At 50.9% G+C, this 24,025-nt stretch overlaps 9 protein-coding genes across 9 annotated transcripts; 4 read left to right on the top strand and 5 right to left on the bottom strand.

The window, feature by feature from the left end:
* Positions 1 to 3,348: 3,348 nt before the first annotated feature.
* On the top strand, positions 3,349 to 5,016 carry PFICI_04965 (uncharacterized protein; the record flags this gene model as incomplete). Its single annotated transcript, XM_007833546.1, has 1 exon — positions 3,349 to 5,016. One exon carries the CDS (start codon positions 3,349 to 3,351, stop codon positions 5,014 to 5,016), a length of 1,668 nt encoding a protein of 555 aa, XP_007831737.1.
* A 1,262-nt stretch (positions 5,017 to 6,278) lies between these two features.
* On the bottom strand, positions 6,279 to 7,436 carry PFICI_04964 (uncharacterized protein; the record flags this gene model as incomplete). The annotated part of the gene is made up of 3 exons (XM_007833545.1): positions 6,279 to 6,957; positions 7,019 to 7,276; positions 7,357 to 7,436. 3 exons carry the CDS (start codon positions 7,434 to 7,436, stop codon positions 6,279 to 6,281), a joined length of 1,017 nt encoding a protein of 338 aa, XP_007831736.1.
* A 1,208-nt stretch (positions 7,437 to 8,644) lies between these two features.
* On the top strand, positions 8,645 to 10,067 carry PFICI_04963 (uncharacterized protein; the record flags this gene model as incomplete). The annotated part of the gene is made up of 2 exons (XM_007833544.1): positions 8,645 to 8,790; positions 8,843 to 10,067. The coding sequence occupies 2 exons, from the start codon at positions 8,645 to 8,647 to the stop codon at positions 10,065 to 10,067; spliced, it is 1,371 nt and encodes a 456-aa protein (XP_007831735.1).
* A 625-nt stretch (positions 10,068 to 10,692) lies between these two features.
* On the top strand, positions 10,693 to 11,910 carry PFICI_04962 (uncharacterized protein; the record flags this gene model as incomplete). The annotated part of the gene is made up of 1 exon (XM_007833543.1): positions 10,693 to 11,910. One exon carries the CDS (start codon positions 10,693 to 10,695, stop codon positions 11,908 to 11,910), a length of 1,218 nt encoding a protein of 405 aa, XP_007831734.1.
* A 334-nt stretch (positions 11,911 to 12,244) lies between these two features.
* PFICI_04961 (uncharacterized protein) lies at positions 12,245 to 13,360 on the bottom strand (the record flags this gene model as incomplete). Its single annotated transcript, XM_007833542.1, has 1 exon — positions 12,245 to 13,360. The coding sequence occupies one exon, from the start codon at positions 13,358 to 13,360 to the stop codon at positions 12,245 to 12,247; it is 1,116 nt and encodes a 371-aa protein (XP_007831733.1).
* A 1,837-nt stretch (positions 13,361 to 15,197) lies between these two features.
* Positions 15,198 to 16,178, bottom strand: PFICI_04960 (uncharacterized protein; the record flags this gene model as incomplete). Its single annotated transcript, XM_007833541.1, has 1 exon — positions 15,198 to 16,178. The coding sequence occupies one exon, from the start codon at positions 16,176 to 16,178 to the stop codon at positions 15,198 to 15,200; it is 981 nt and encodes a 326-aa protein (XP_007831732.1).
* A 1,402-nt stretch (positions 16,179 to 17,580) lies between these two features.
* Positions 17,581 to 20,092, top strand: PFICI_04959 (uncharacterized protein; the record flags this gene model as incomplete). Its single annotated transcript, XM_007833540.1, has 2 exons — positions 17,581 to 19,800; positions 19,868 to 20,092. The coding sequence occupies 2 exons, from the start codon at positions 17,581 to 17,583 to the stop codon at positions 20,090 to 20,092; spliced, it is 2,445 nt and encodes an 814-aa protein (XP_007831731.1).
* A 1,004-nt stretch (positions 20,093 to 21,096) lies between these two features.
* On the bottom strand, positions 21,097 to 21,594 carry PFICI_04958 (uncharacterized protein; the record flags this gene model as incomplete). Its single annotated transcript, XM_007833539.1, has 1 exon — positions 21,097 to 21,594. One exon carries the CDS (start codon positions 21,592 to 21,594, stop codon positions 21,097 to 21,099), a length of 498 nt encoding a protein of 165 aa, XP_007831730.1.
* Positions 21,595 to 22,181: 587 nt separating this feature from the next.
* Positions 22,182 to 23,456, bottom strand: PFICI_04957 (uncharacterized protein; the record flags this gene model as incomplete). Its single annotated transcript, XM_007833538.1, has 3 exons — positions 22,182 to 22,780; positions 22,837 to 22,853; positions 22,909 to 23,456. The coding sequence occupies 3 exons, from the start codon at positions 23,454 to 23,456 to the stop codon at positions 22,182 to 22,184; spliced, it is 1,164 nt and encodes a 387-aa protein (XP_007831729.1).
* Between the last annotated feature and the right edge of the window lie 569 nt (positions 23,457 to 24,025).

The raw sequence follows: 24,025 nt of genomic DNA, 5'->3' as shown, positions 1-24,025 counted from the left end.
CCTCACAGAGATAAGGCACGGCACGAAGCGAGACGACATGTAAGTATAGTACATGGGGCTCGGACAAAGAAAATCAAAAAGAGGTCATACTGTCGGTCAGGGACTGACGAGTCGTGGCAAACCTTTCCGACTTTCCCACCGAGCTTTGCATTGGGGGCTGGCTTAATATGCCGAGCCGTCTTCTGAGCAGCCTCTAGTTTCGCCATTGTTTGTGTGATCGCTGTTTGTTTCGTGCGATCCAGAAAGTGTAGCACAATTGCATTCAGGGTCAGCCCGTCTTCTTGCACGACGACTACTCCAGAGGTGACAGACGATGGAATGTTACCCACCAATATTGTGGACCGAGTATAGCACACAGCATTGATCATGGCTTGTGGGGTATATGAAACGGGGGTTCGGGATTCGCCAGGTGTTGGCTGATCCGCTTCGTCCAGTGGGTTGTTGGCCGTGACAAATACTATAAATACCAATCTTGGCTTCAAAGGAAGGCATGCTGCTACACCCAATACTTATTCGGAGGACTCCTCACTGCGGCAGATTGAACCTCATTGCATAATATGAAAATTTGTGAGTATACGGACGCAATAGGAGAAGAAGAAACGAACAAGATTACTATAAAGTGATCAGCGCCTATTCAGCCTCAGCTAGGAGCAATAGTAAGCGAGTGTAATTCTCCGACAGAGACACATGAGCTCTCAACTCAGCCCAGCGCATAAAGTAATAGCTGATTGATGAAACAATATGTGGCCCCTGCTCCGCCAACGGGCAAGACATGAGGGACAAATTGTCATGTAAGGCTGTGCATTCTCATGGTAGCAGTCTGGATAGGAGGTATCATCGAGCACGTCTGACGCATGAAGACAATTCCAAAGCCAGTCCAATTATGTCCAAGTGGGAAGATCGCCCAGATTTCGGCACTCAAGTCTGTCGAGGGTTCAGTCTGTCTGGCAATGCACTTATTATGTATCATTCGGCAGACGTAGCCATAGAGCGATTCATCAGACAGACACCACTTATCCCCTCCGCACGTGTGTGTGAGTAAAGCGTGCCGGCCTGTCAATTAAAGATACCTGCCTGCAGATTCTAGATGCAGCAAGATGAGAAGTGTAAGGTTTTGAACTGAGTTGAAACAGTCGAGATGTCCGAAAGTTAACTGGACTGATCTACCGCCGTTGCGGTAATTGGTCATGGACTACCTGGAAAACTGACAGAAATAGAGGGTTCACTTCTTAAGAGGCTGGTGTGCGTTACCTAGGTAGCCAGCTATCTAGGCATGAGGGCATATGGTACCTTAATGTATGGTCGGTCGACTTGCCGGTCTTCCTTTAATTTTGCCTGGAAATTATCTGCTAAGATCTGTCGTCTTGCCAAAGCATAAAGACGAGGTGCTAGCCAGGGAAGGCTGGCGCAGCAACTGGCCAAGTCAGGGGGGCGCCAGAGGGGAGAATTGCAAAGCTCGAGCCTGCGCGAATACCGGCACTCGTAAGTAATGCTCATGCTGGGATATCCACGACGCGTTTCAATCGGAGGAGCCCCCTATTACTAAGAGTATTCATTACACGGCAACTGATCAATCGTTTGTGAGAGTGTAAATAGTGACATATGAGCTGAATGAAAGCATCTGACGATTATCCAGATACACAACCACGCGAGGGCCGGTACTAAAGTTCGTTTCGCGATGAACGTCAGCTTCCCCGTTTAATTCATCGAGCGGGAGAGTTGATCATCATTTGGATCTCACAGGTTAACTTTCCGCGAATGCCATGGGTCGGGCTGGTAGCGCAGTAGCTTCGGGGCTATCGCCGCCAAGGTAAACTCTAGGCTAGGGACCCTTGCTGCTTCAAAGTTGACCTGGCCCTGGATATTGGAGTTGAAGGCCGCGGAACCAATGAGCGTGCAGTCGCACATCGCTGAGACAAACTTCATTCTCGGGGATCTGCAATACTTTTTTTTTTAATGGGAGGGAGGGTCTTAGCGCAGGTAGTCATTCATTCTTCACCTTTTCCATGAATTTTTATCTTCATGCCTGGCCATTGCAATCTATCAATAGATATCTATGTATTGTACAGGTTGCCATGAGATGTTAGCAGTCTTCCAACAAGGCCATGATGCTATGGGTCACATCCGACAACAAAGCGGTACAGGGACTAACAGGCACTGGACATGCAGATGGATGTGCATACACAGGTGGATGAATGGACTGGAGATGAGTCGTGGCAGGGCACCACTGGGATTGATAATCGCTACTGTAGACATGATCCTTTCTCTACCTACACTGAAGTAAGGATCTAATTGTCCCAAGAGTTGTCCGTCGCTGGCTATCATGACTGTAGCACTACATCATTACAAACACATACATCTTTCCGCGCTGGTTGAATCGCTGTCGTTCCGCCTTCTACGTGACTCAAATTGCGGGATTGAGCAAGCACAAACACGATAATTGCTTCTTAACCCGGGTGAGATTAGAACATGACGGCGGCAGAGGAAACGAAATGGGGTGCTGCGTGGCCTAGAAGAAGCTGGCGACCAGGATTTCTCACTGCATCGATAGAGAGTGGGGCCTCTGATTCGTAGCGGCAGGCCGATGCATTCAAGCAGATTGGCGCCAGGCCAGGCTGCTCAACCCACTAAGCTACTAAAAATGCACCGCTGCAGCGGTGGCCCAAAGCAGTCGAAGCCCACCTGGGCACTCCATTCCCACGTTTTGCCGACCTCCAATCCCCCTCCCACACCTCACGCACGCACCCACCTGGACCGCGGAGACCGCCAGGCACGCACCCCCCCCCCCAAACTTCTTTCTCCCCCTTCCCGTCCGTCTGTCGGTCGGCCTGTCACCATCCTTCCTGGTTCGTCGACATTCCTGGGGTGTGCAACCACTACTGTTCCTTTGTTTTCCTCGTCTTTTGATTCTCCTCACTCGTTACTTGCCATTCATTTCCCCTCCAACACTCAACCAGCCCTCGCCGGGCCACTCCCTCACCAGCGAGCGATACTCTTGTGTGTCGAGGCCCAGACCGGACCCTTCTTCCTACGAAGTTTCCCTTAGCAAAGCTACACTAATAATTTGGTCGCCCTCCCGATTCACGACGACACCTCGACTGCGATAATTCCTTCAGCCGGTGGAAATCTCAACAGTAATGGAATAGGTACACGGGCAACATTGTCAGAGATCGCGCCTTCTCCATCTTCAATTGGTGTACGAAAACGTTGAGATACTTCTCTTTTGGGTCCGCCGATTTTTTTTTTCCGCCAGTAAACAAACGACGCCAGACACCTCAAATGTCACGATCCTAAGGACCTCGAATCACCGCACGCCCCTCCCCCCGCAGACCTGCCAGCACCAAGGAGATGTCGTGCATTTCCTTGTCTGGCTCCACGGCCTGCCCGGCCTTTGACTCGGCCTCAATATCGACAAGCACCACGCTGGTGAACCTGTATCCCTTTCTCTCGTCCGTTTCCGACCGTGCATCCTTTGATTCACAGCTTCAAACCTACGTCCAGACAAGCTATGTAGAGTCCAAGTACGAGAACTTGTTAGGCTGTGATAATATCGATCTCACAAACACCACCGAGCTCTATGCTCGTTTTACGACATCAGTCATTTGCAATGGCATAATTCAAAACTCGGTCGACGACTGCGGACTTAGTGGTGATGCCGCACGAGCTCTGTGTGCCGACTCCTGCGCACAATTTGCCGAGAGCGAAGCTTACGTCGTCTCGGATTCTGACCTGTGCTTGAATCCCAATGACGATACAACAACCCAGATCCGTGCGGACTTCACCAATTGTGCCTTGCCGGCCAATTCTCTTTCGAGTTCCCAGTGTATTACGGGCAGCTCCAACGAGCCAGACAATTGCGGATATGGCAACAGCACCTTTGGCCTGTGCACCTATTGCGCTTCAGGCGGCATCAACTCGACAGACACTTGTTGCTACAATTCCGACGCTGAAAGCCTTTGTGCAAATGTTTCTCTGCCCAACATCACAGGCTCAGTCACCTTAATTACATCGACAGCAACTGCCACTGCTGCCGCCGCAGCAGCCAAGAGCGGGCTATCTGGGGGAGCTATTGCAGGCATTGTGATTGGATCAGTGGCAGCACTTGCTTTGCTTGGTCTTTTGGCATTCTTTTGCTTGAGACAGGCAGCAAGACGGAAGGAAGCCAAGAGCCAGTCGAATAGCATATTCAACCGACCATCACCCTCGAGAGGCGGACAGCCTGCTGTGGCACAAGTTCCATCAAGTGCCGCTGCTGCCCCTACAGGTTATGAGGTCCTCCCTGGCGGCCGCATAGCACGCATGTCAGCACTGGAAGGACACTCTGGAGAATCGCCCCCTCGCCATGAGCCCACAAGCAAGGGTGCCATGGCAGCTGGTGCTGCTGCCGGCTATATGGCCGGCCATAGAAGACGCGACAACCATTCATCCTCTGATGAGTTTGGTTCCAGTCCCTCTTCTGGTGGTGGAAGTCACCGCGCCGGCATACTACGACCACCTCCAACCATGTTGCGACGCCAGGGCTCCTTGTCCAGCAATTCGATGCTGGCAGGTGACGATGTACAGTCTCCCAGTAGTGCCGGAGGCATGTCTTCGCCCAATGTGGGAAGTCAGCAGTCGGAGCAATTGCCATTCTTCAAGGACTACTACTCACAGGACGATATTCACCCAGGTGACCGTGTCTCTGTCCTTTGGGCTTACCAACCCCGGGCTCCAGATGAGTTTGCCCTGGACCGTGGTGATATGCTAAAAGTTGTGGGTATCTGGGATGATGGTTGGGCTACAGGCGTCCTCGTGGATGAGCGCGCCGATGAATGGGAGGCTCGCAAGCAGTCGCAGAGAGACAGCGGTGTGTCCAACGCATCTGGTCGGGATCGAGACACGTCTCCCCCCGCCAGTGGTGATATCAAGGCTTTCCCGTTGGTGTGCGTCTGCCTTCCTGAGCACTGGCGAAAGACAATTGAGGGTGATGGATCTACGGAGAGTGGATCGAGTGCACACCTCGGCCACCATATATGAACATCACATGGCCGGCCTCACCAGCATACACCTACAACTGTCTCCGGTCTCGAGAACCTTAATTGACGACGACCCTTGGGCACAAGCGTGTAGTGTCACGGATTCAACCCGTTTCTTTCGCCCTCCTCAACTTTGCATCGCTAGGCGTTTGATTGTTTCTCTGGATACCATTGCGCAATGTTTTCATCTGCGATCCGATGACAGCACTACCCCCAAGCAAGAACAAGCAATGCACATGCTCTGGATCACCCATGTTCATAATCTCCAGCGCCACGTGCCTCTACAAAAACTCCCGACCCCTCGCGATAGATACAGCATTTGGCCTTGTTGCAGCGACAACTTGATGCATTTCATTCTACAAAACTTAATTTTTTTTTTCTATTCTCTTCTCCACACTACCTCGGATCCGATTTCGACCGGAGGGACTTTCGACAGCCACCACATCTTGTGGTTTTTTCTCCCTTTCAATTCACATGACGCGGCACGTTTATTACTAAAATCGATGAAGAGATGCCACCAACCGTACTTAATACGACGACCACACTTTGCAGCCTCCTATTGTACAAATTTGTTGGCTTTTATATACCCAGGAGGCGTTTTTTCCAGATGGATGCGAGGGGAGAGCGATTGTTGTATGAGTGATCAGGAATGGGATGAACATAAGTGAAAAGCAGCAGCACTGGATGATAGGTAGATAGAAGCACTAGGAGTCAAGTGGCCAACAAAGAAATCTAGCCTGCCTTCTAGGTAGGCATTTGGCACTCGCAAGTTAATGCAGACGACCCTTCTATCAACTTCATGACTTGATTCGTTTTCTTCCGTGTAATCACTAATATAGACCAATGTTCTTGCACTATTCCTTGTTGTGGCTTCACTCAGTAGACAAGTGTAGTTAGCGTAGACATCGTGGCAGAGCACGTCGCCATGATCTTAACGAAGGCTATATACCAACAGTCTATCTTTACTGAATACAAGTTCCTTATAGCAACTTTCCAGAGACCATGCTCAGTCTGTCATTCAGGAACGAACGATGTTGGCAGAATCACGAGATTGGATACCAATGAGGCAGAAATAAATATACAGCGTTTTGCACGGATGATTTGCGACGTCCAGCAAATAAATATTCAATTCTTAGCAGATGAGAATTCGCAGTGCTCTTCCTTAATTCTATAATTCTGTTATTGAAGGGTAAATGTCGTCGTTAAGTATTCAAGTGGAATGATGATGTAAAAGGAAGAAATCGATATCCTGATGGAACCGCATCACCGGACGCCAGAGCTACCAATACCTCCAGGGGCCAAGAGAGGTTGGTTCTCGCCGACGCCCTGCACACTTTCACGATCTAGAGCTCTCTCGATCTCTTCTTGCGTATCTGCGTACGCCTGTAGGTGCGCGGAATATGGTCCAGGAGATGGGATCACCCGAGGAGTGGTACGCCGGCTATAATGCGGTCGTTGAAGCTGGTCCCGTTCCTCGCGCGATGGCCACTCGTAGCTCAGCGCCATGCAAAGAACGATGCCTTGCATGATTGCGGTTAGGACGTAGACGCCCCATGAGCTCCAGCCAGCCCAGCCGAGACGCGCCCCCAAGCTGGCGGCGAAGAGGAAACCACCCGGCGTCTGTACGCACATCATGGGAATGCTCAGACTGCCCGCATGCTTCAGACGGTACGTCATCCAAATCTGCGGGAGGTATTGGATGGCTGCTAATACAGCAGAGACAATGCCCAAGACATTTGCCCAAGCACCCAGGTACGAAGGCGCGCCGAGAGCGAGAGCAGCCGAGATGATGACAACAAATAGACCGTGCACCAAACACATGGCAGCCACGCCGATGGCCGTCCTCCAAGTAGGCTGGTCGGTTTCCGTTTCGGCTTCGTCCTCTTCTTCAGCGTCCAACTCGACGTCATCGCGGCGGAAGAAGATGAGGAAGAGAACGAGTCTATTTGGCTTGAGATCAGCACAGCACGCGGATTACCACAAATACATTTGGCTGCCCTTACATGATGGCAAAACAAACCCACTGCACCCCAATTTGCGCGATGCCCAAGAGACCAGCAGCACACTCAAAGGGGCTGACATCCTTGCAGCACGAGACGTCGGCCCGGGACTGAGGCAAGGTCAGGATGTTGCCAAACTGCGAGTTGGCACTGGTGACACCCAGTAGGACCCAGTACGGCGAGATGCCCTCGGACGTGCCACGGGATATGATGCGGTAGTGCTGGAGGAGGTACGAGAACATGATGCCAATGATGATGAGACTATATATTGGTTGCTTCTGCGTTAGCGGTCGTCCGTGGGGGTACGAATATGATTCCGTGGATGATAGGCGTTTGCATACATTGATACAAAGAAGTTGGTGTAGCCCACATGCCGCAGCTGCTCGCAGCGGTCTTGGACTATTTCCATGAAGTTGTCCATGATGGGCTCTCAAGACAATCGTCTTTCTCTCGGCCTTGCAATATTATGTCCGTACGGCGGTCTGATAGTTTTTCGATTGGGTATCGGTGCCCTTGTCAGGAAGCTACGGAATATGTAGCCAAAGACAAGACGTCTTCTCGACAAACGGTCGGATCGTGGGTATTGTAGGCAGGTAGGCAGGCAGGCAGGCAGATAGTTTTCAAGATCCGTAACGGAGACGCGGCAAGAGTTGCATAATAGCCCGCCTGGTGTGCTACATGAACATGACGGCAGCGTTTCGCGACGTCACACAAGGATGGGTAGTCAGCAGGTGTCAACCACGGGTCCGAGTTTCGTTTCTGTGCTTTTTTTCTGTGGCAGCGAGTTGGTTGCGATAAGAACCAGAACTGACAGCGGACGATCAAAACAATCAATGACCAACTTTATTGACCATCGCGACCCGGAGCGGAATGGAATGTCAGGTCAGGTCAGGGGTGGGGGAAAGAGCTTCTGAATTAAGGTACCTATTGGCAGCGCACAGGGCAGATGTTAGCTCACCTGGTCAGGCTCAAGCTTCTCCGTTCCAGCACAATGACGTGGGAATTACTGGACCCTGAAGCGCGGTAAACATGGGAGATAGCGCTGAGCTGCACCCGAGGTAACTCTGCAATACGCCCAAAGTGCAGGCAATACTTTGCGCTGAGGGAGAAGCTAGCACTTGTACCAGGGCAATCTCAGGTCTGCCATTAGCGCCTGATGGTCCATATCCCGTCCCTTCGCCGGATACGCGCAGCTCTGAGGCCCCACGTGCCCCAAGAAATGGATGGATCGGCCGATACCCGACACGTGCAAAACGACAACCAGGATGGACATCCATGTACGCAAAGGAAGTTGATACCTAGATACACATATGGTCAATATCGCGATCTCAACCGAGCCCAAGTCTGTTCATATTCAACCATTTTTTTTCTTCTTCCTGGCCAGTATTACTTGAGCTGAACAATGCTAGACCGAGAGGTAAAGTAAATTGACTTGAAACCTTGGCATTTACCGTAAGTGCCCAGATAGGTACTCAAGCTTTGGCGACCCTGCAGTGGGGCCATGCTTGAAAGTAGTAGATTGGCTCCGGGTTGGACTTTTTGTACTCTACTGCTACTACAGGTAACTTACAAGCACTATAATTGAGGAGCATATGGCGACCTCACATCATACTGGGCCTCTTCCACAGCATGGTTGAAATGAGTGACGAGCTACCGCTGGGAAACGGCCAGATGCAACAAAAGGTCAGAATCGTTGCACAAAGTGAAGATATTTCTCTCCGACCTCAACGAAAGCGTGGCCGCGACATTGCCGGATACTACGAGTCGGCCCATTGGTGAGAGGAGATGCCCGTTCAAGTCCTCCAGCTTGCTAACAAAATTTCATAGGACTGCAGACGGGACTACAGTGCTCACCTCTGATTCGTCCGACACGGTGTCTGCTTTTGTTTTACCACCAGATCTCCTTGAGGATCGAACAGACCCTCTGGCTCTGACGCCTCAGGTCTCAATCCCACTGGGGGAAACGTCCAATGTGCTAGCATCAGCGCCGTATTTCTCCCTGCCTGAGGCCTATACAAACCAGGTGCTCGTCTCGAGTCGCGATCACCCCATTCAGCTTTACTATTTATTTCCTCCGACATCATCATCCCCAAATGACATCTGCGGACAAACGCCGGTTCATGCTCCGGCGGCCTCTTATCCCCTAATCAAAGCTCGTTCAGAGACCTTTTTAACCGCCAGCTCCCTACTATGGCCTGCTCCTGGTTCCCATTTCATTGCGGGCTGCAAGAATTTCTTGGCCCGGTTCGATGTCACGCGGGCTGGTGAGGAGCCTGTTTTACGTCTCAAGACCATACCATCGGAGCGACACTTGTCAAAGGGCGGCGGAGTAGGAATGCGCGGCACCATTTCTACACTCTCGGCGCAGTCCTTAGATCAAGGTTCTGCTGGTCTGGTTGCCGCGGGCACCTGGACTCGCTGGGTTGGGCTGTATGACTTTGCTCAAGCCGGCGAGTGTGTGGCCACTTGGGGTATCGACTCTGCCACAAAAGAAACTGCCACTGCGGATAACCGTAGCATCGGTGGCGATGGAATCATACAGACATGCTGGAGTCCATGTGGCAGGTACTTGCTGGTCTCTGAGCGTAAATCAAGAGGTATCCTCGTGTACGATGTGAGGGTGACGGGGCAGTTGTTAGGTTGGCTTGAAGGCCGTGACGCAACGACGAATCAGCGCATAACTCTGGACGTGTTTCCATCACAAGATGAAGTTGGCTTCGAAGTATGGTCAGGCACAACGTCTGGTTCGGTCAAGGTTTGGGAAGGAGTCGGTCTAGTTGCCGGAGCTCAGCAACCTTCATGGGAGTGGCAGGCCTCAGAGTCTACCATAGGAAGTACATGTCTACATCCGACAGGTACTGTCATCGCCACCTGTTCTGGATCATGGGAGTTTCCCGTGGATGATACCGAGAGCCCGGCGGGGAAAGCCCCAGATCACACAACCGAGAATGGCTGGCTTCAACGGAGGACGAAAGAAAGTACTCTGAAAATTTGGAGCCTGGGGGCGTCAAGCGGATATCAATCAAGTGACCCTCAAGGTACAAGTGCGTAATGGCTCTTTTCTTTTAGGCTTTGGACTCCCGAGAAGTCATCCGCCGCCTCACCATCCGGGCACCGACTTCTGCCTATCTGCAACTATCAAAGGTATATACAGCAACTGCAGCTTGTGGTCTTCCGTGAGCCACAGAATAGGCACATAGCAAAGCCTGGCTACAATTCAAGTACATATAGGCGCCAAAGAAATCGTTCCCTTCTGAATGTCATTGGGTCAAGATCTGCAAATTGGAGGCAATGCTGATAAAACACGGAGCGAGTCACTACTTGTGCCCAACATAACGACGTGGACCAAGATTTAAGCTTCGTGTGTGCAAAACCCTTTATGTAGATTTCGGGTTTTGACGCTCACAACACCTTGAAGACGCCGTGATACCCCCGAGCGATGGCAAGGGATAGAAAGATAAATAGGGCCGAAGGTCTACCAGTCTGTTTACACCATAAGTCAACAAACAAACCTTGAGTACAGGAGAAAGCTTTTCCGAGCCCAGCCCATACAAATTATGGATCTTGTTCAATTTCTTCTCGCTCTCCTTCTCTTCATCTTATTTCTCTTACTCCTTAGTGAACAATTGTGCCATCAGAACACGGATAGGGAGGCTATCTGTCGGTCCTCGATTACCATGGATACTCACGCCCCTGTCAACAAGAAGGCATCAAAGCCAGCGCACAATCGCCACTCAGCCCCCCCTTACGCAATCTTTTTTGCCTTGAGCATACTCAAACACCAATCCCGCCGCGGTACCGACCAACTAGAACTCCTCAAGTTCTGTCGGAAATGCGAGCCAGAGACTTTTGTCTTGGGCGACACCAGCAAGTTAACCAAAAGGCAGCTGGAAGACATGTGCTCGGCTGATCGCAGCCAAGAGGAATGCATCGAAATCATCACTATTCTGGACCAAAGCTGTTCCATGTTAAAAGATTTTGGAGGGTTTTCCTGCAGCTGCAAGACAGTCAAGGTCACTAAGCAAGGCTGCCTTACGTACAGGGGCTCTCTCGTGACCGTCAGCGATATCCGCCGCACGATCTTCGAGATTCGCTGCGTGGTCAAGAGCATCCAGGGCTGTTACAAGAGACTCGGCATCGGAAAGGAGGGTTACCGATACACGCTTACTCTCTGGCAACTGTACAATGCGTGTACAATCTGGCGGAAGCATCGCCCCCTTCTCGAGTATCACGATGCTAACCCCTCCGAGGAGTACCACTATTACCCGGAGAAGGCATTGGCCGTGTGTGATTTTGTCCGGGAGATGAATCCACCAACTACCGGCTACGAAGACGTACGCCAGCGCCGTAACCGAGGCGTTGAAAGTCTGCGGGACGCGGCACAGCCAAAGACAAACAAGGAGAATGTCAAGTCGGCCGCGCGCTCGAGCACTCTGAGGGAAGCGAAACCACGCAAACAGCCGTCAAATGCCCACCAAGAGTATCTCAAGACCGCACCGTGGAGGGCGATTGTGGACCAATACAGAGAAAGTCAAGAACAGCACAAGGACGAGGCTCAAGAAGACGGCTCCTCCACATTCGTAGAATCTCCGGATTCCGAAAAGGAGACAGCATCGCAAGACGATACTGTTGGGTCTGGATACGAGAGTCCCACCTTCTGGGCCTATCAAAGACCCAAGACGTTTCAGTACTTGTCACGCGCTTATCACAGGTGCAGACGCAGCCTTGTATCGAAGTTCATTCCTTCGCCGACACGGCGGGCTCTGGAGGAGGACACAATGCCGCTTCTGGGCGACAGCGACAACGGCGCCGAAGCCGACGCCGATGATGATTACAATGAAAAAGGCGACAAGAAATCATACTGGTCAGATTCGGATGGAGATTGGCAAAATTGAAGATTCGTGGTCGCAATGCCAGATCTCAAGAGATCTCGCAAAATCAGTTTATGCAAGTTTACCATGTTTTAGTGCGGATATTTGGACTTTAGTAATCGGTGGAGTTTACAAACAGGCATATCATTCATGTTGCTTTGGATTATCATGGCGTTGTCAGGATGTAAAACCGCCCCTCTTGTGCGTTTGAATTCAAAAGTTGGTATCTAGACAGAAAGGAAAATACAGCACACATTCCACCAAACTTGTAATTAGACCAAAAACTGGTAATAAATATTCAATTTACAGTCGTATCCGTCTTCGTCGTGCTCGCTCATCAAGAAACCCATCCATCCGACTAGAAATCGGGACCCCAGTCGACAATGGACAGACCTTTGCCCTTGGACTCCATGATGCACTCAAGCTTGTCCTCATTGGTGACCCAGCCGTTGCGCTTGGTGCCAACGCCATACTTGATGGGATCCTTCCACTCCTCCCACCACGTCTTTTCGCTCTGCACGATACAGCGGCGGCCCGGCTCGCCGTTGCGGTGCGTGGCAAAGGGCCAGACGGCCTTGACCACCTCGTATTTGCTGCGGCCGCTGAACAGGGTCGAGACGCTGGTGAAGAACTTGTTGACCTTGTCGGGCGTCTGGACCACGACGCGCGAGTGCGTCACGGGAAAAGTGACCGTCACCACGCCCTTGTAGTTGGTCGAGGCCACGAGCGACCGGATCTGCCCCTCGAGCCAGTTGGTGTCCATGTTGGCCACGACACGCTCCAACACGAATGACTTATTGGTCGCCTCGTCCTCAATGAACTCCTGGCACCAGTCCTCCAAGCTGGCATCGTTGATCTCGGGTTGAAGCGACGGCGCCTGCCCGCCTCGGTATCCCATTTCGTCCTTGTTTATAAGACGAACATAGTCCATCCGGTGAGTGGGGTCATCCGGGATCAGGAGACTCATGAGGTTCAATTTCAAACTAAAGTCGACCTTTCTGCCCCTATTTCCCGTAATGTGTATCTGCGGTTTGGGTGGCACTGTCGCCAGGTTCCTCAGCAGAGTTGCAAGTGCTTTCACATTCTCCGACAAATAATGCGCCCTGCTGGTGATTGTACTGGTGTCTGGAGATAGCTCAAACATTGGTGGCAGATATTGTCGGTAATCCAAAACGGGCAATCCAGGGTAATATTGAGGCCCCTTTGGAAGTGCTGGCCGGTTCTGGGCGTCCAGGGAGCTGATTGAGGGACTTGAATACGGGGGAAGTTTTGCAGTCGCTGACGGAGCAAAGTAACCAGGAGAATGGGAGGACTCTGGTTCTGGTTCTTGGCTCCCGCTGCCTTCAGCTTGATACTCGTCCTCGTCTATGGTGGGAGGCGGGCTAATCGTCGCCACAGAAGCGTCAGAGGGCCGGTGAACTTCTCCCTGGGCACGCCGGGCCTTGTCTGCCAAGATTGAGTCTGTATTATCCATCAGAGGCTATCAGGCTCTTGTTGCCGCAGGCCCAATACTGGTCCGGCCTGCTAAAATTAATTAAGTCGTTGGTTGTAGATTCAGCTTGTTCCTATACTATATCCCGAATAGTATAAGGAGTTGAAGTCTGGAATGTGATATAGATGTTCAAAGATTGTAGAAGTTGAGAGCCCCGCCAGGATTCGGGGATGAAGGAGTTGCAGCTTAATAAGAGTTCCCAGTGTCGGCACACAAAAAAGTCTCAGCTTGCACGGCTACATGCAAGAACTTTCGGTCATCATGTATATGTGCAAGGCTGAATCTACGGCCCAATGTCTAAAGGTAAGCTCGGGTGGAGGCGCAGCAGCGCAACAGCCGCTTTTTATCTTTCTGCCTGGAAGCTAGAATCATCTCACCACAGCGAGTCAAGCCCGTGCTTTTCCACATATACCGCTCTTGAGCAAGGGCTCATGTGTAACCAAAAGTCGGCGAAGGATTCAGCAGCTGAATCCATCCCGGGGTCGGGATTCGTCACGTCTGGCAAGTGCAGGTCCAGTATCGCAGAACATGTTAGCGTAGTAATGCGTCCTCTAATTTAAGCACTCGGATCGGCGCGAGGTGACCTGGCTAGGTTAGGCAAGTTGGGTCTATTGCTGACTCCGCCCCAGTGCACAAATGGCAAAGTGCTGCTTGAACAATTACCTGCCATTGCTTGAAGATGTTTCAAACTTCTGTTCAAACTGTCAAACAGAGATATTAGATTGTATAATATAGTTTCTTTGATTACTCCAGCATTGTCGGAATCCGTAGGCTTCTTGACTGGCACATAGCAGAATACAGGATTCAAAATAGCCCCATCGGCGGTCGTTGACTGTGGAGGCCGCGGGGATGCAGCCCGTTATTTTTGGGTGGGGGCTGAGCTGAGCCAGTCTGCGCTGTCCCCTTCCAAGACATGCAATACTAATCCTGCCCACTCTGTAGTGCCACTATTGCAATTAATGAGATGACCATCAGTCTTTCCCTAATAATATTCCCGAACTGAAGGAAGGGAAGGTATAGCGCTCTTATCATCATGCGATATCGACAGAGGGCCGAGTTCTCTAGATCCTCAATTCCTGGCTTCTGTCCTTGTTGCAAACTTTATACACAGTTGGCCTTACAGACTGTGCCGCCAGTGTGCATGCATAGTAGGGGCAAGTCGTACCAGAGACCCCAATACGGCACAGACTCCTCTCCTCCAGTCTGTCTCGCGGTTAATTCAGCGCGGAGGCGTCCATTCTGAGGCCACTCACCAATGCTTCTCTATCATACGTCTGAGACGGATAGTATCGCTTTTCACTTTGACTTCTATTGGCAGCCAACTATAGGCCAGCCAGCAAATGCCAAGGAGGGAGGACCAGGTTGTTGTGTGTATGCTTACGCTGTCAAGGGAAGATGAATCCTAGCTCTAGTCCAATCTGCCGAAAGGACGCCACACAAGGCTGGATGGTGAAAGGAAGAGATGACTAAATGCAGCACAGAGCCAATATCCCGTATGACGCTCAGGGGTTGACAGAATGGCCATCTGGCATGGAAATTGTCGCTGTGAAATACTTTCGTTTGAACACCTCAGACAAACCGTCCTCGCATCACTAGACGGCGCCAAACTGCTTCCTCGTCTTCATCTTGTCCAGCCGGCGTGATTGGCGCATTATCAAAAGGCTCTGGATTCTCGCATAATTCCAAAAAGTCTTGAGCCATATCATCGCCTCCCGTAAAGCCCAGATTAAGCAGGGTATCAGTTGGAATCGAATCGTACCTTGCATGATATTAGCTCCATTTTCTTCTTTTCTTTGGGGGGAACATAAGCGGTGGTGTGTTACCATTGGTTGATATCTGGAAAGTCAAAGTCGACGCTTTGCGAGCCTGACTGTAGGCCGGCAATATTTGCACTCGTCAGCGAAGCCTCGGGGCCCTTGGAGATGCTGGTAGACGCATTGGAGTTGTGGGTTGCTGAAATACTTCCTCCATTCGGGGCAGGAGTCCGCAATAGAGAGCCGTAATCATGTGTAAAACTATCAGGCATAAAGTCAAAGGCTGCTGTACTGTTACCATTCCCAGTTCCTGCAAAACTGTTCCAGTCAGGAGTCTGAGCAACGGCATGAGGCGAAGGTCCCAGCGTCTGGCTGCCTTCCCCGGGTTCTTGTTGAAATGAACGTTTCCGAATGTCGTCACTAAGAGTGTATATATCACCCGGGTTTTGAGGAGCGCCATGAGGGTTCACGATGGGTGATGGCCTTGACGCCGCCGAAATGGTGCTGCGCCTGGAACGGGGCCCTTTAAGTGATCCAACGTCGCTCAGGCCATGACTGATACCGTGGGGGACATTGTTGGCAGTCGACAGATGAGCGGCGGCTCGTGCAGCCACCTGGTTTTTCCGAAGCTCATCTAGGCTGGGCAGCTCGCCATGCTGGACGAAGCGACCGAGGCGGCTCTCGTTGAAATTGTTAACCAGCTCTGACTGATGATCGTTATTCCTGAAATAGTCGGCATTTGGAATTCCAGTGTTCCCATATGTGCCACTAGCAAGAATCTGAAGGACTATATCCTCGAGGTCCGGGTTTGCACTCAAGATCAGCCCCCACAAGCGTTCTCCATGCTGTGCGGTGTAGCCAGTACGTGGACCACGTTTGCGAATGGGTCTGTTGTAGGTGCAGTCGGTGCCAGCGCGTTCGCAGACACTGCACTTGGGTGATGCATTGTCACACGGCTGGTGCTGAACGTTACACCGATCGCAGGCGCGGCTGGCCTTGCGTTTCTTGGACGCCCGCTTGCCATCATCGCTTTCGGCGTCGCTCATGGCTCCTCCACCCCAGGATTCGAGGGGTAAGATGCCCTCCTCTACAGCTCTCAACTTGGAGACCCAGGTAGTCTTGAGGAGGAGAGGGGCCGCGCCAAGACAGACGAACGGCCCAAGTGTTTGTACACCAGCCTCAAATTGCTGACTGGTTCCTTGAAAAAAAAAATGACTCTCCTAGCCCTTGGTGTACAAAGTCTTTGTTCAATGTGGATGTATCGAATAGCAGACGTAGATGTGTAATGGCCGCGCGTTTTCAACCCAGTAACAGAACAAGTGAGGCACGTGATGGACGACGATAATTGATCTCGGAGATGCGGCGGGTTTGAGACGAAAACGGACCTACTACGGGTAGGAGCAAGTGCAGGTGCAGGTCGCAGTGAACGCAGCGCTATCAAATGCCCGTCGTAAGCTTCAAGTGTCCAGCCCTTCCCTTCCAAATGAACAGACTTGACTGGAGGGATAGTGGGGCTAGTGAATGCATTGGAGGGGTTTTGGCTTCGTCAACTTTTACCCCAGGTCTGTTCTGTCTAATCTAACAGGAAAGTGCTTTGCGCTTTGGTCGCTAAGATACATGTATTACTCAGCCGGCGGGCACAGGGACAGTGCATATTGAGGACATTTTCCCCTTCCTAATTTGCTGACATTGATGATTGTGTCAATGCTACAACACGCCCTTGTTATCCTGCACTAGAATTTGTGAGATCGTGAGTCTTTTCTCTTGTGTGACGCTGTCAACTGTGCTTTGCCAAATGGCTCAAGACCAAAGTTGTGGCGCGCGTGTGTGTACCTATTTATTATGCTGTGGCTGTTCTCTGCTCTCTCGCTGGGCTGGGACAAAAAAAGGCCGAAGTTTGGTTTCTCCTGTCTTCCTAGCCGGCAAGTACTGCCGACGCTACCGTGAGATCGATCACCCGTAGCGCCGCCCGCCCCCATGGCTGAACGTTCTGTCTGTCGCTTTTTCCGGGGTGGCCAGTTCCCTTGTCGACTCTGTGAATATGATGATACTATATCTCGCCGTCCTGACATGTCCTGACTTGTTAAACATCCCATTATCGTCAAAATAACCCCCGTTTCCCCCGGATCCCCCGCTTTCTGCTTATTGTTTGACAAGCTTCTCATCACGGCCAAATCTCGATCTGTCTCAAATGAGCAAAAACGACAGACTGCATATTTGTAGTGAGGGGTTCTAGCCGCAAGTATAACTGGCGCGGTTGCCCGTTTATGCGATACACCCACAAAACCTATTTGGGCCAGCGTCTCTTCCCTTTTTACAGCTTCATGCTGAACCTGAGGTTGCGTAGTCAGCAAGAAAGCTTCCTGTGCAAGCTTCAATCACCACTAGGTCTACCACCGAGGCGCAAAAAAACTATCCGAGAGAGCACACCACAATTCGCCAGCAGTCATGATAAAGAGGAGTCCTGACGAGATGCAGGAGATGGAGGTGGACAGCCCAACCAGTCTTCCGGTACTGAATCGCAGAAACTTTCATCCAGACGCCTCAATTGTTCTCGTAGGATGTCGTGGTGCTGGGAAACGCACCCTCGGATTTATCGGCGCTAACTATCTGCATCGGCGTCTCCTGATTGAAGATCACTACTTTCAACAGGCGACGGGGTGCAGCAGGGCCCAATTTCTGGAAAAATATGGCAAGGAAGCTCTCAACACCCAGCTGACCCTGACACTTGCACAGGTGTTGCGCGACAATCAGTACAATTGTGTCATTGAGTGCGGAATGGGAACATGGAGCAAAGAGACCAAGGAATTGTTGCGACAATACTCAGAAACCAACCCTGTCATCTATGTCCATCGTGACAAGGAGGAAACTTATCGATTGCTCAAGATACCCGTTGCGGATGCAGAGCGGTTGTTCCTTGCTGATGGGAAGCTACGCGATTGCACCAACGTCGAGTACTACAATTTGTCAGACAACAGTGGCGAGGGCGATGAATCAAGCAAATCAGGACTGCGGTCCGTCTCCATGGCATCGGCCAGACTGCTTCAAGTCAAGGAGGACTTTAGAAAATTTGTTGACTCGGTGACTGGCCAAGGTCTGACACGGTCCTGGTTAGAGAATCCGTTCTCCATCAACGCGATACCACCCGAGTATCGTGCCTATTCATTCGTGCTTCGACTGCGGCTATCTGACCTTTTGAGTCAAGATATCAATATGACAGACCTCGAGTCTGGTGCTGATGCGGTAGAGATCATTGTTGATACCTGGCCGGACAATATTCTGGATTTCTTGGCCATGCAGGTCGCGTTGATTCGACGCAAGCTCAACTTGCCGATACTATATCATGTGGAAGAAGTACCGCGCGAGGAGCGCCAGAGAACACAAGACGAAAGGGACATACAGGACCTTCGTCTATTCTTGCATGGACTTAGACTCGGTGTGGAGTATCTTAGTCTTGACCTGGAACGCAACGAGAGCATAGTATCCACGGTACTTGCCATGCGAGGTAGGACCAAGATCATTGGAAACTTTACCATGAAAGGCTTCAACGCACCAAAGTGGACGAATCCCATCTACCTGGAGCAATATCGACGAGCCCAGGTCATGGGCTGCAGTATTGTTCGGTTCGCAAGGTTTTGCATCCAGGATCGCGATGCGAATGGCCGCCAGCAACTCCTAGACGCCGTCGCCGCTATGCCTGACCCCAAACCACACATTGTAGCCTATGAATATTCTGTTTTGGGCGCCGTCAACAGCAGCATCTTGGGCGACACCGAAGGCCCCTTTCGATCCTGGACATTCATACCTGTTGGACACAATGCAATCAAAGGATCATCGCGGGAACATCTCGCTGGAGCAAATTCGACTCGGGGCTCACTGCGCATCATGTTTCGCCATGGAAGTCTTCAAGCCCTAAAGTTTTACACACTGGGCTCCCAGGTCTACTACTCTGTGTCGCCGGCCATGCACCGAGCAGCTTATGAGGCTCTCATGATGCCACATTCTTTCGATGCGCGGGCTTGTGATCGCCTTGAAGAATTGGACAGGTTGCGCCGCGAGCCTGATTTTGGAGGGGCACAATTGACGGCGCCTTTCAAGGTGGTGATGATGGATCATGTCGATCATCTCAGCACGCACGCCAAGGCCATTGGTGCAGTCAATACTCTTCTTCCACTTCGAGGCGAATCTTCCTCTATACTGGAACATGCAAACAGGCGCAATCGGGCTGGATCAGCAAACAAATTCTATGGAGACAATACTGATTGGAGTTCTATCATGACTTGCCTGCGACGCGGCATCAGTCCACGAAATACCGTCCAGCCCTCGCGCACTACAGGATTGGTCATAGGCGCTGGTGGCATGGCGAGAGCAGCCATCTATGCCCTGATCAAGCTCGGGTGCCGCAAGATCTTTCTGTACAACCGGACCAAGGCCAATGCCGACAAAGTGGCAGATCACTTCAATAGTTGGGCTAGGGCACACAATACAATGCACAATGGTTCCGAGATCTGTCACGTCCTCGAGTCTATGACACAAAGTTGGCCAGAAGGATACCAACAGCCTACGATGATAGTCTCTTGCGTAGCAGCAGGCGGCGAAGTTCACGATTCAAAAGTCAACTTCAGACTCCCGACGCAGTGGCTAAAGAGCCCCACTGGCGGTGTTGTTGTAGAGGCAAGTCCACGAACTAATCACTTACACTGTCAGGAGATATGTACTGATACTTTTCCAACAGCTGGCATACGAACCTCTGATCACAGCTATGATTAGACAAATGCGTGAGATTCGAGAAGCGGGCAACAGCTCCTGGGTCATTGTTGACGGTCTCGAGGTTGTTGCTGAAATGGCGATGGAGTCTTTTGAACTACTTACGGGGCGCAACGCACCCAAGTCCTTGATGCGCGCAGTTTGCAACGAAAACTGGGAAAAGAATTGCGCACCATTTGAAGCGACTCATTGATGGAGGGAGTTTCAATCACAGAAACACTACTGGAAGAAAGAGGCTTTCAAAAAATGACAGCAAATTCTATTGTCCTTCACAGCAGGCACATGTGGCCGCCAAAGGCAAGATAGCGCGCCGGTCATTATTATGATTGGCCCTCATTCGAAGGTCACCAGTCAGACGCTGAATGCATTCGGCGAGTCCATTTCGACTGGACGCGGTCAACGCTTCTGGCTGAGATTATAACGAAGAGCTGTGTGGCTCACCATGATACATACTAAAGATGCGGTGTACAACAGGCTCAATATCAAGACCCATACAGAAAACACAAATCCGGTTGCAGGTGGGAGTGAACCGGATTCAGTCTTGACAAGCTTTTCGTGCAATTTGACTTGTCAACGATTATTGTCGTGAGAATTTCTTACTGCTCTTTCTTGGTCATGGGTAACCCTCTTTGCTGGATATATCGGTACCGTCCCAGTACAGCATCTGACGGCATTTGATTGAGGATGAGACAAAACACATTGAGCACGTCAGCTATTTGTTATCACTACGCAAAAGCAAAGACGGTTTCTTGTATTGCCATATTACCCCCATCTTGAGATGGGGTTCGAGAGGCTCGTGAGTAAGAAATGCGGTGTTGGCAATCGCTCAAAGTACACGCCATCCATGGAAGGCTCTCAGATTCTCAGATAGGGCATGTGCCTAGGAGAAGGCACAAGTCACATTTTGAGAGGTAGAGGATTCAGAAAATTCACGTTAAGAAAAATGCATCCCTTGGGCAGGCCAGATTTCCCCTCCAAGCAGTATTGAATACATTATATGATACCCTGTTGCGATTTCACTGCGCATCTGGCAACAGCGAAAACGATAAGCCCTCATATCTTGTGAGCCCAGCATTTCATCTGACCATGTAGCGAGTCGAGCGTGATAGTCAGACCAAGTTTGTGAGCCTGAAAATAAATCCTCTCTGGATAGTGAGTCCCTTGTACCATCTTGTTGAAATCGTGCCTATGGCACTTTCATGCTTCAGGTCGGTGCCACGGCGAGAGGTAATCCGCTTTTCCTAGCGGCACGCCCTTCATCCGTAGGATGGCGTACACCATATTGAGGTGAAAGTAAATATTGGGCACCCCGAAACCCAGAATAAATTGCTTTCCCACAAACTCGCCCGCGGGTAGGGAAATGACCGTCTTCTCCTTGCCAACAAACGTCGCCGGATCAAGACCCCTCAGCATGGCAAGGCACGCCTCGGCGCGCTGGATAAGCTCCTCCATGGTCGTCTCCGTGTCCTCCCACGCCTGGACCTCCGTCTCCAACAGCCGCGACAGCGAGCGGCTGACCGTCTTGGTCACGGACTGCACGTGAAAGGTCAGCGGCTTCATGTCGGCAATCAGGGTGGCGTCTGGAAAGGTGGAAGCGTCGGGCTGCTGCGCCGCCTTTTTGAGTATGTCGACGAGCACGGTGAGCGCCCCAATGTAGTGGTGGGCGCTGATGTCGTATATGTTGACGTCTGCCATGCTGGGCAATTTCTTTGGTATACTCGGTTGTAGGACAACTAAAAGACAGTAATTATTTCAAAGATTGGCTTTCGGAATTGTGCAGGAGTTGGCTTGGCATGTGGATATTGACTCAAGTTATGCCATACACAGGTGCACCAATCACTATATACTCGAGCTGTCAGTGACATATTTTCTCTAGGGCGCCCATGCTGTAACCGCGAAATATTTTGGGTTAGATGGGTAACATTTGCAGCGGGGTTACCTTGTATCGATGCATGCACAATCCTACAGCTGCATCAGGGGGGCCTACGGTCATGGAATACAGCTTATCTTGGGGCTTCCCATTTGCATTATGTTGTTCGCTTAGCTGGGAGCCCGCCGTAGCAGGGTCACACACCACAGGCACGGGACCAATAACGTGGTAGCGACTTTGAAGGATTCATATGCTGGAACATGAACATAACGAGTTCCTCACAATACAGCTCTAGGTACTGTCATTCTTCAGATTCACCCAAAATCGAGCCCGACATTTGGGACCGTCGTCAATAGCCGAGACAAAAGGACTTAAGCATGATTTCAAATGTAATTGGCATCAAAGAGCTCGGTTATCTTTGCTGTTCTACCTCAATGAGATCTCCAACACTGGACTGATTTTCAGCCAGCTTCGTTGCAAAGTACGCCGCAGCGAACGCGCTCAGCCCGCCCAACCGAAGGAACCACACTACACCAGAAGTGCTATCGTCTGTTTGAGTGAATAGCCACACCAAGCCCATCAAAGCCATGATCAAGATTTGTGGAAGACAGATGGCGAGGTTATGGAGCCCATACACTAGACCGTGATGGTCCGACACGTCGTCGAATTCGTCTTCACTCCATTCTGACGACCCTCGAGATAATTCATCACCCATGAGTGAGTAGGGCACGCGAGAGGTGACGGCCCAGCTGATACCTACTGCGCTGAAGAGCAAGACAGTGCCAAGGGCAGAAGTGATGAAGAAGGTACCGAGCATTGACCAGCCAAAGATGCAGTGTGATGCGATCCAGATATCTCGGTCGCTGATGGATAGCGAAGCGCTAAACTTGAATGCAGTGCCATCCCTGGAGGACCGGCTGGTCCAAATGAATGCCATGAGCATAGAGACCGCAGAGTATGACAGCGGAGCTAGCGCTCCAGAGTTTGTGTTAGTCGTTTGATACGATTGATCTAGAGCGGCGCATGTTAGACAGTCATGACGAATCATCTGAGCATGATATTCTTACCCAAGCTCTTCACATATCTGCACATACCAAGTCAGTCAATGTGTTGATGGGTGGAGGTAAAGGCTGGCTTACGGCACTGTATAGAATAGCAGAGGAAACCACCCAAGCCATGAAAAGAATTGCACGAGAAGAATTCCTCTGATTTGACTAGAATTCCCGAGTAGAACTCGCCGTATAAGTCTCATACCCGCCACTCTTTGTGTCCTGGGGATCTCGAGTGTAGTTGTCTGGTCATCAGGGATATACAAGCATGTAATGAGAACGGTAATGGCAAGGTAAATCGTCGTGACAATGCTAGTGCGTGCGAAGACGGTGCCTTCGGGACCTGCCTCATCTTTTGTAGGTCCCATATATGCTGCGAAATAGGCCAAGAATCCAGAAATGGTAATGTGGCGGCCAGCCCACGTGTTTGCTCTCGACTGCTGCGTTGGTGTCGATCCATCCGTGAGCGAGGCGCGGAGGCCGACCTGGACGGCTTGCACGGCGATAAAGACAGCCAGTGTCAAGATCATGGAGACTGAGACCAAGACCGTCCTAGCAGTCGCGGATGCCGTGGTAGACGGCATCACGGCTTTGGTGATGGAATCGGCCCAGGCCAATGACAGCATGGCAAAGACCATGACCACCGTCCCCCAAAAGATGAATGGTCGCCGCCTGCCCCATGATGACTGACATTGGTCGCTCCATGATCCGAAAAACGGAGGGAGAATGGCACCGCATAACGGGCCAAAGAGGAGAGTCACTGCGATTTCGAATGGGTTGAGGCCAAAGGCTTTTAAATGAATCTGTAGGTAGAAATCGTCATTCGAATGCCTTTTAATACAAGACTTGGGAGACAACTTACAACCGCTTGGCCCGCAAATAAGGAGAAGACGACTTGTGTTCTGGTAAATTAGATGTAGTGATTAGCGTTCAATTTCTTCTTCTTCTTTTTTTTTCCTCTTCTATTTCTCTTTTTTCTTTCTGTCTTTTTTTTTCTTCTGAAAAAAAAAAAAAAAAAAAAAAAAGTAAAAAGATTCATTGGCTACTTACCCCCCTAAACCAAGCGTCGAAAGGAAATGGTGATATTGATGCTTTTGTCCCGACATCTCGATGGCGAGCCTTGCGCAGATAAAGAATGTGATGGAAACAACAACATGCCAAAGGAGGCGAGTATGTGAGCTTATCGCTTCATGATACCAACTACCCG

This window comes from Pestalotiopsis fici, assembly GCF_000516985.1.
Source record: "Pestalotiopsis fici W106-1 unplaced genomic scaffold PFICI_Scf_3, whole genome shotgun sequence".
Lineage (NCBI taxonomy): Eukaryota > Fungi > Ascomycota > Sordariomycetes > Amphisphaeriales > Sporocadaceae > Pestalotiopsis > Pestalotiopsis fici.
The sequence above is the reverse complement of the archived record's forward strand: the minus strand, read 5'-3'. Positions and strand labels throughout refer to the sequence as shown.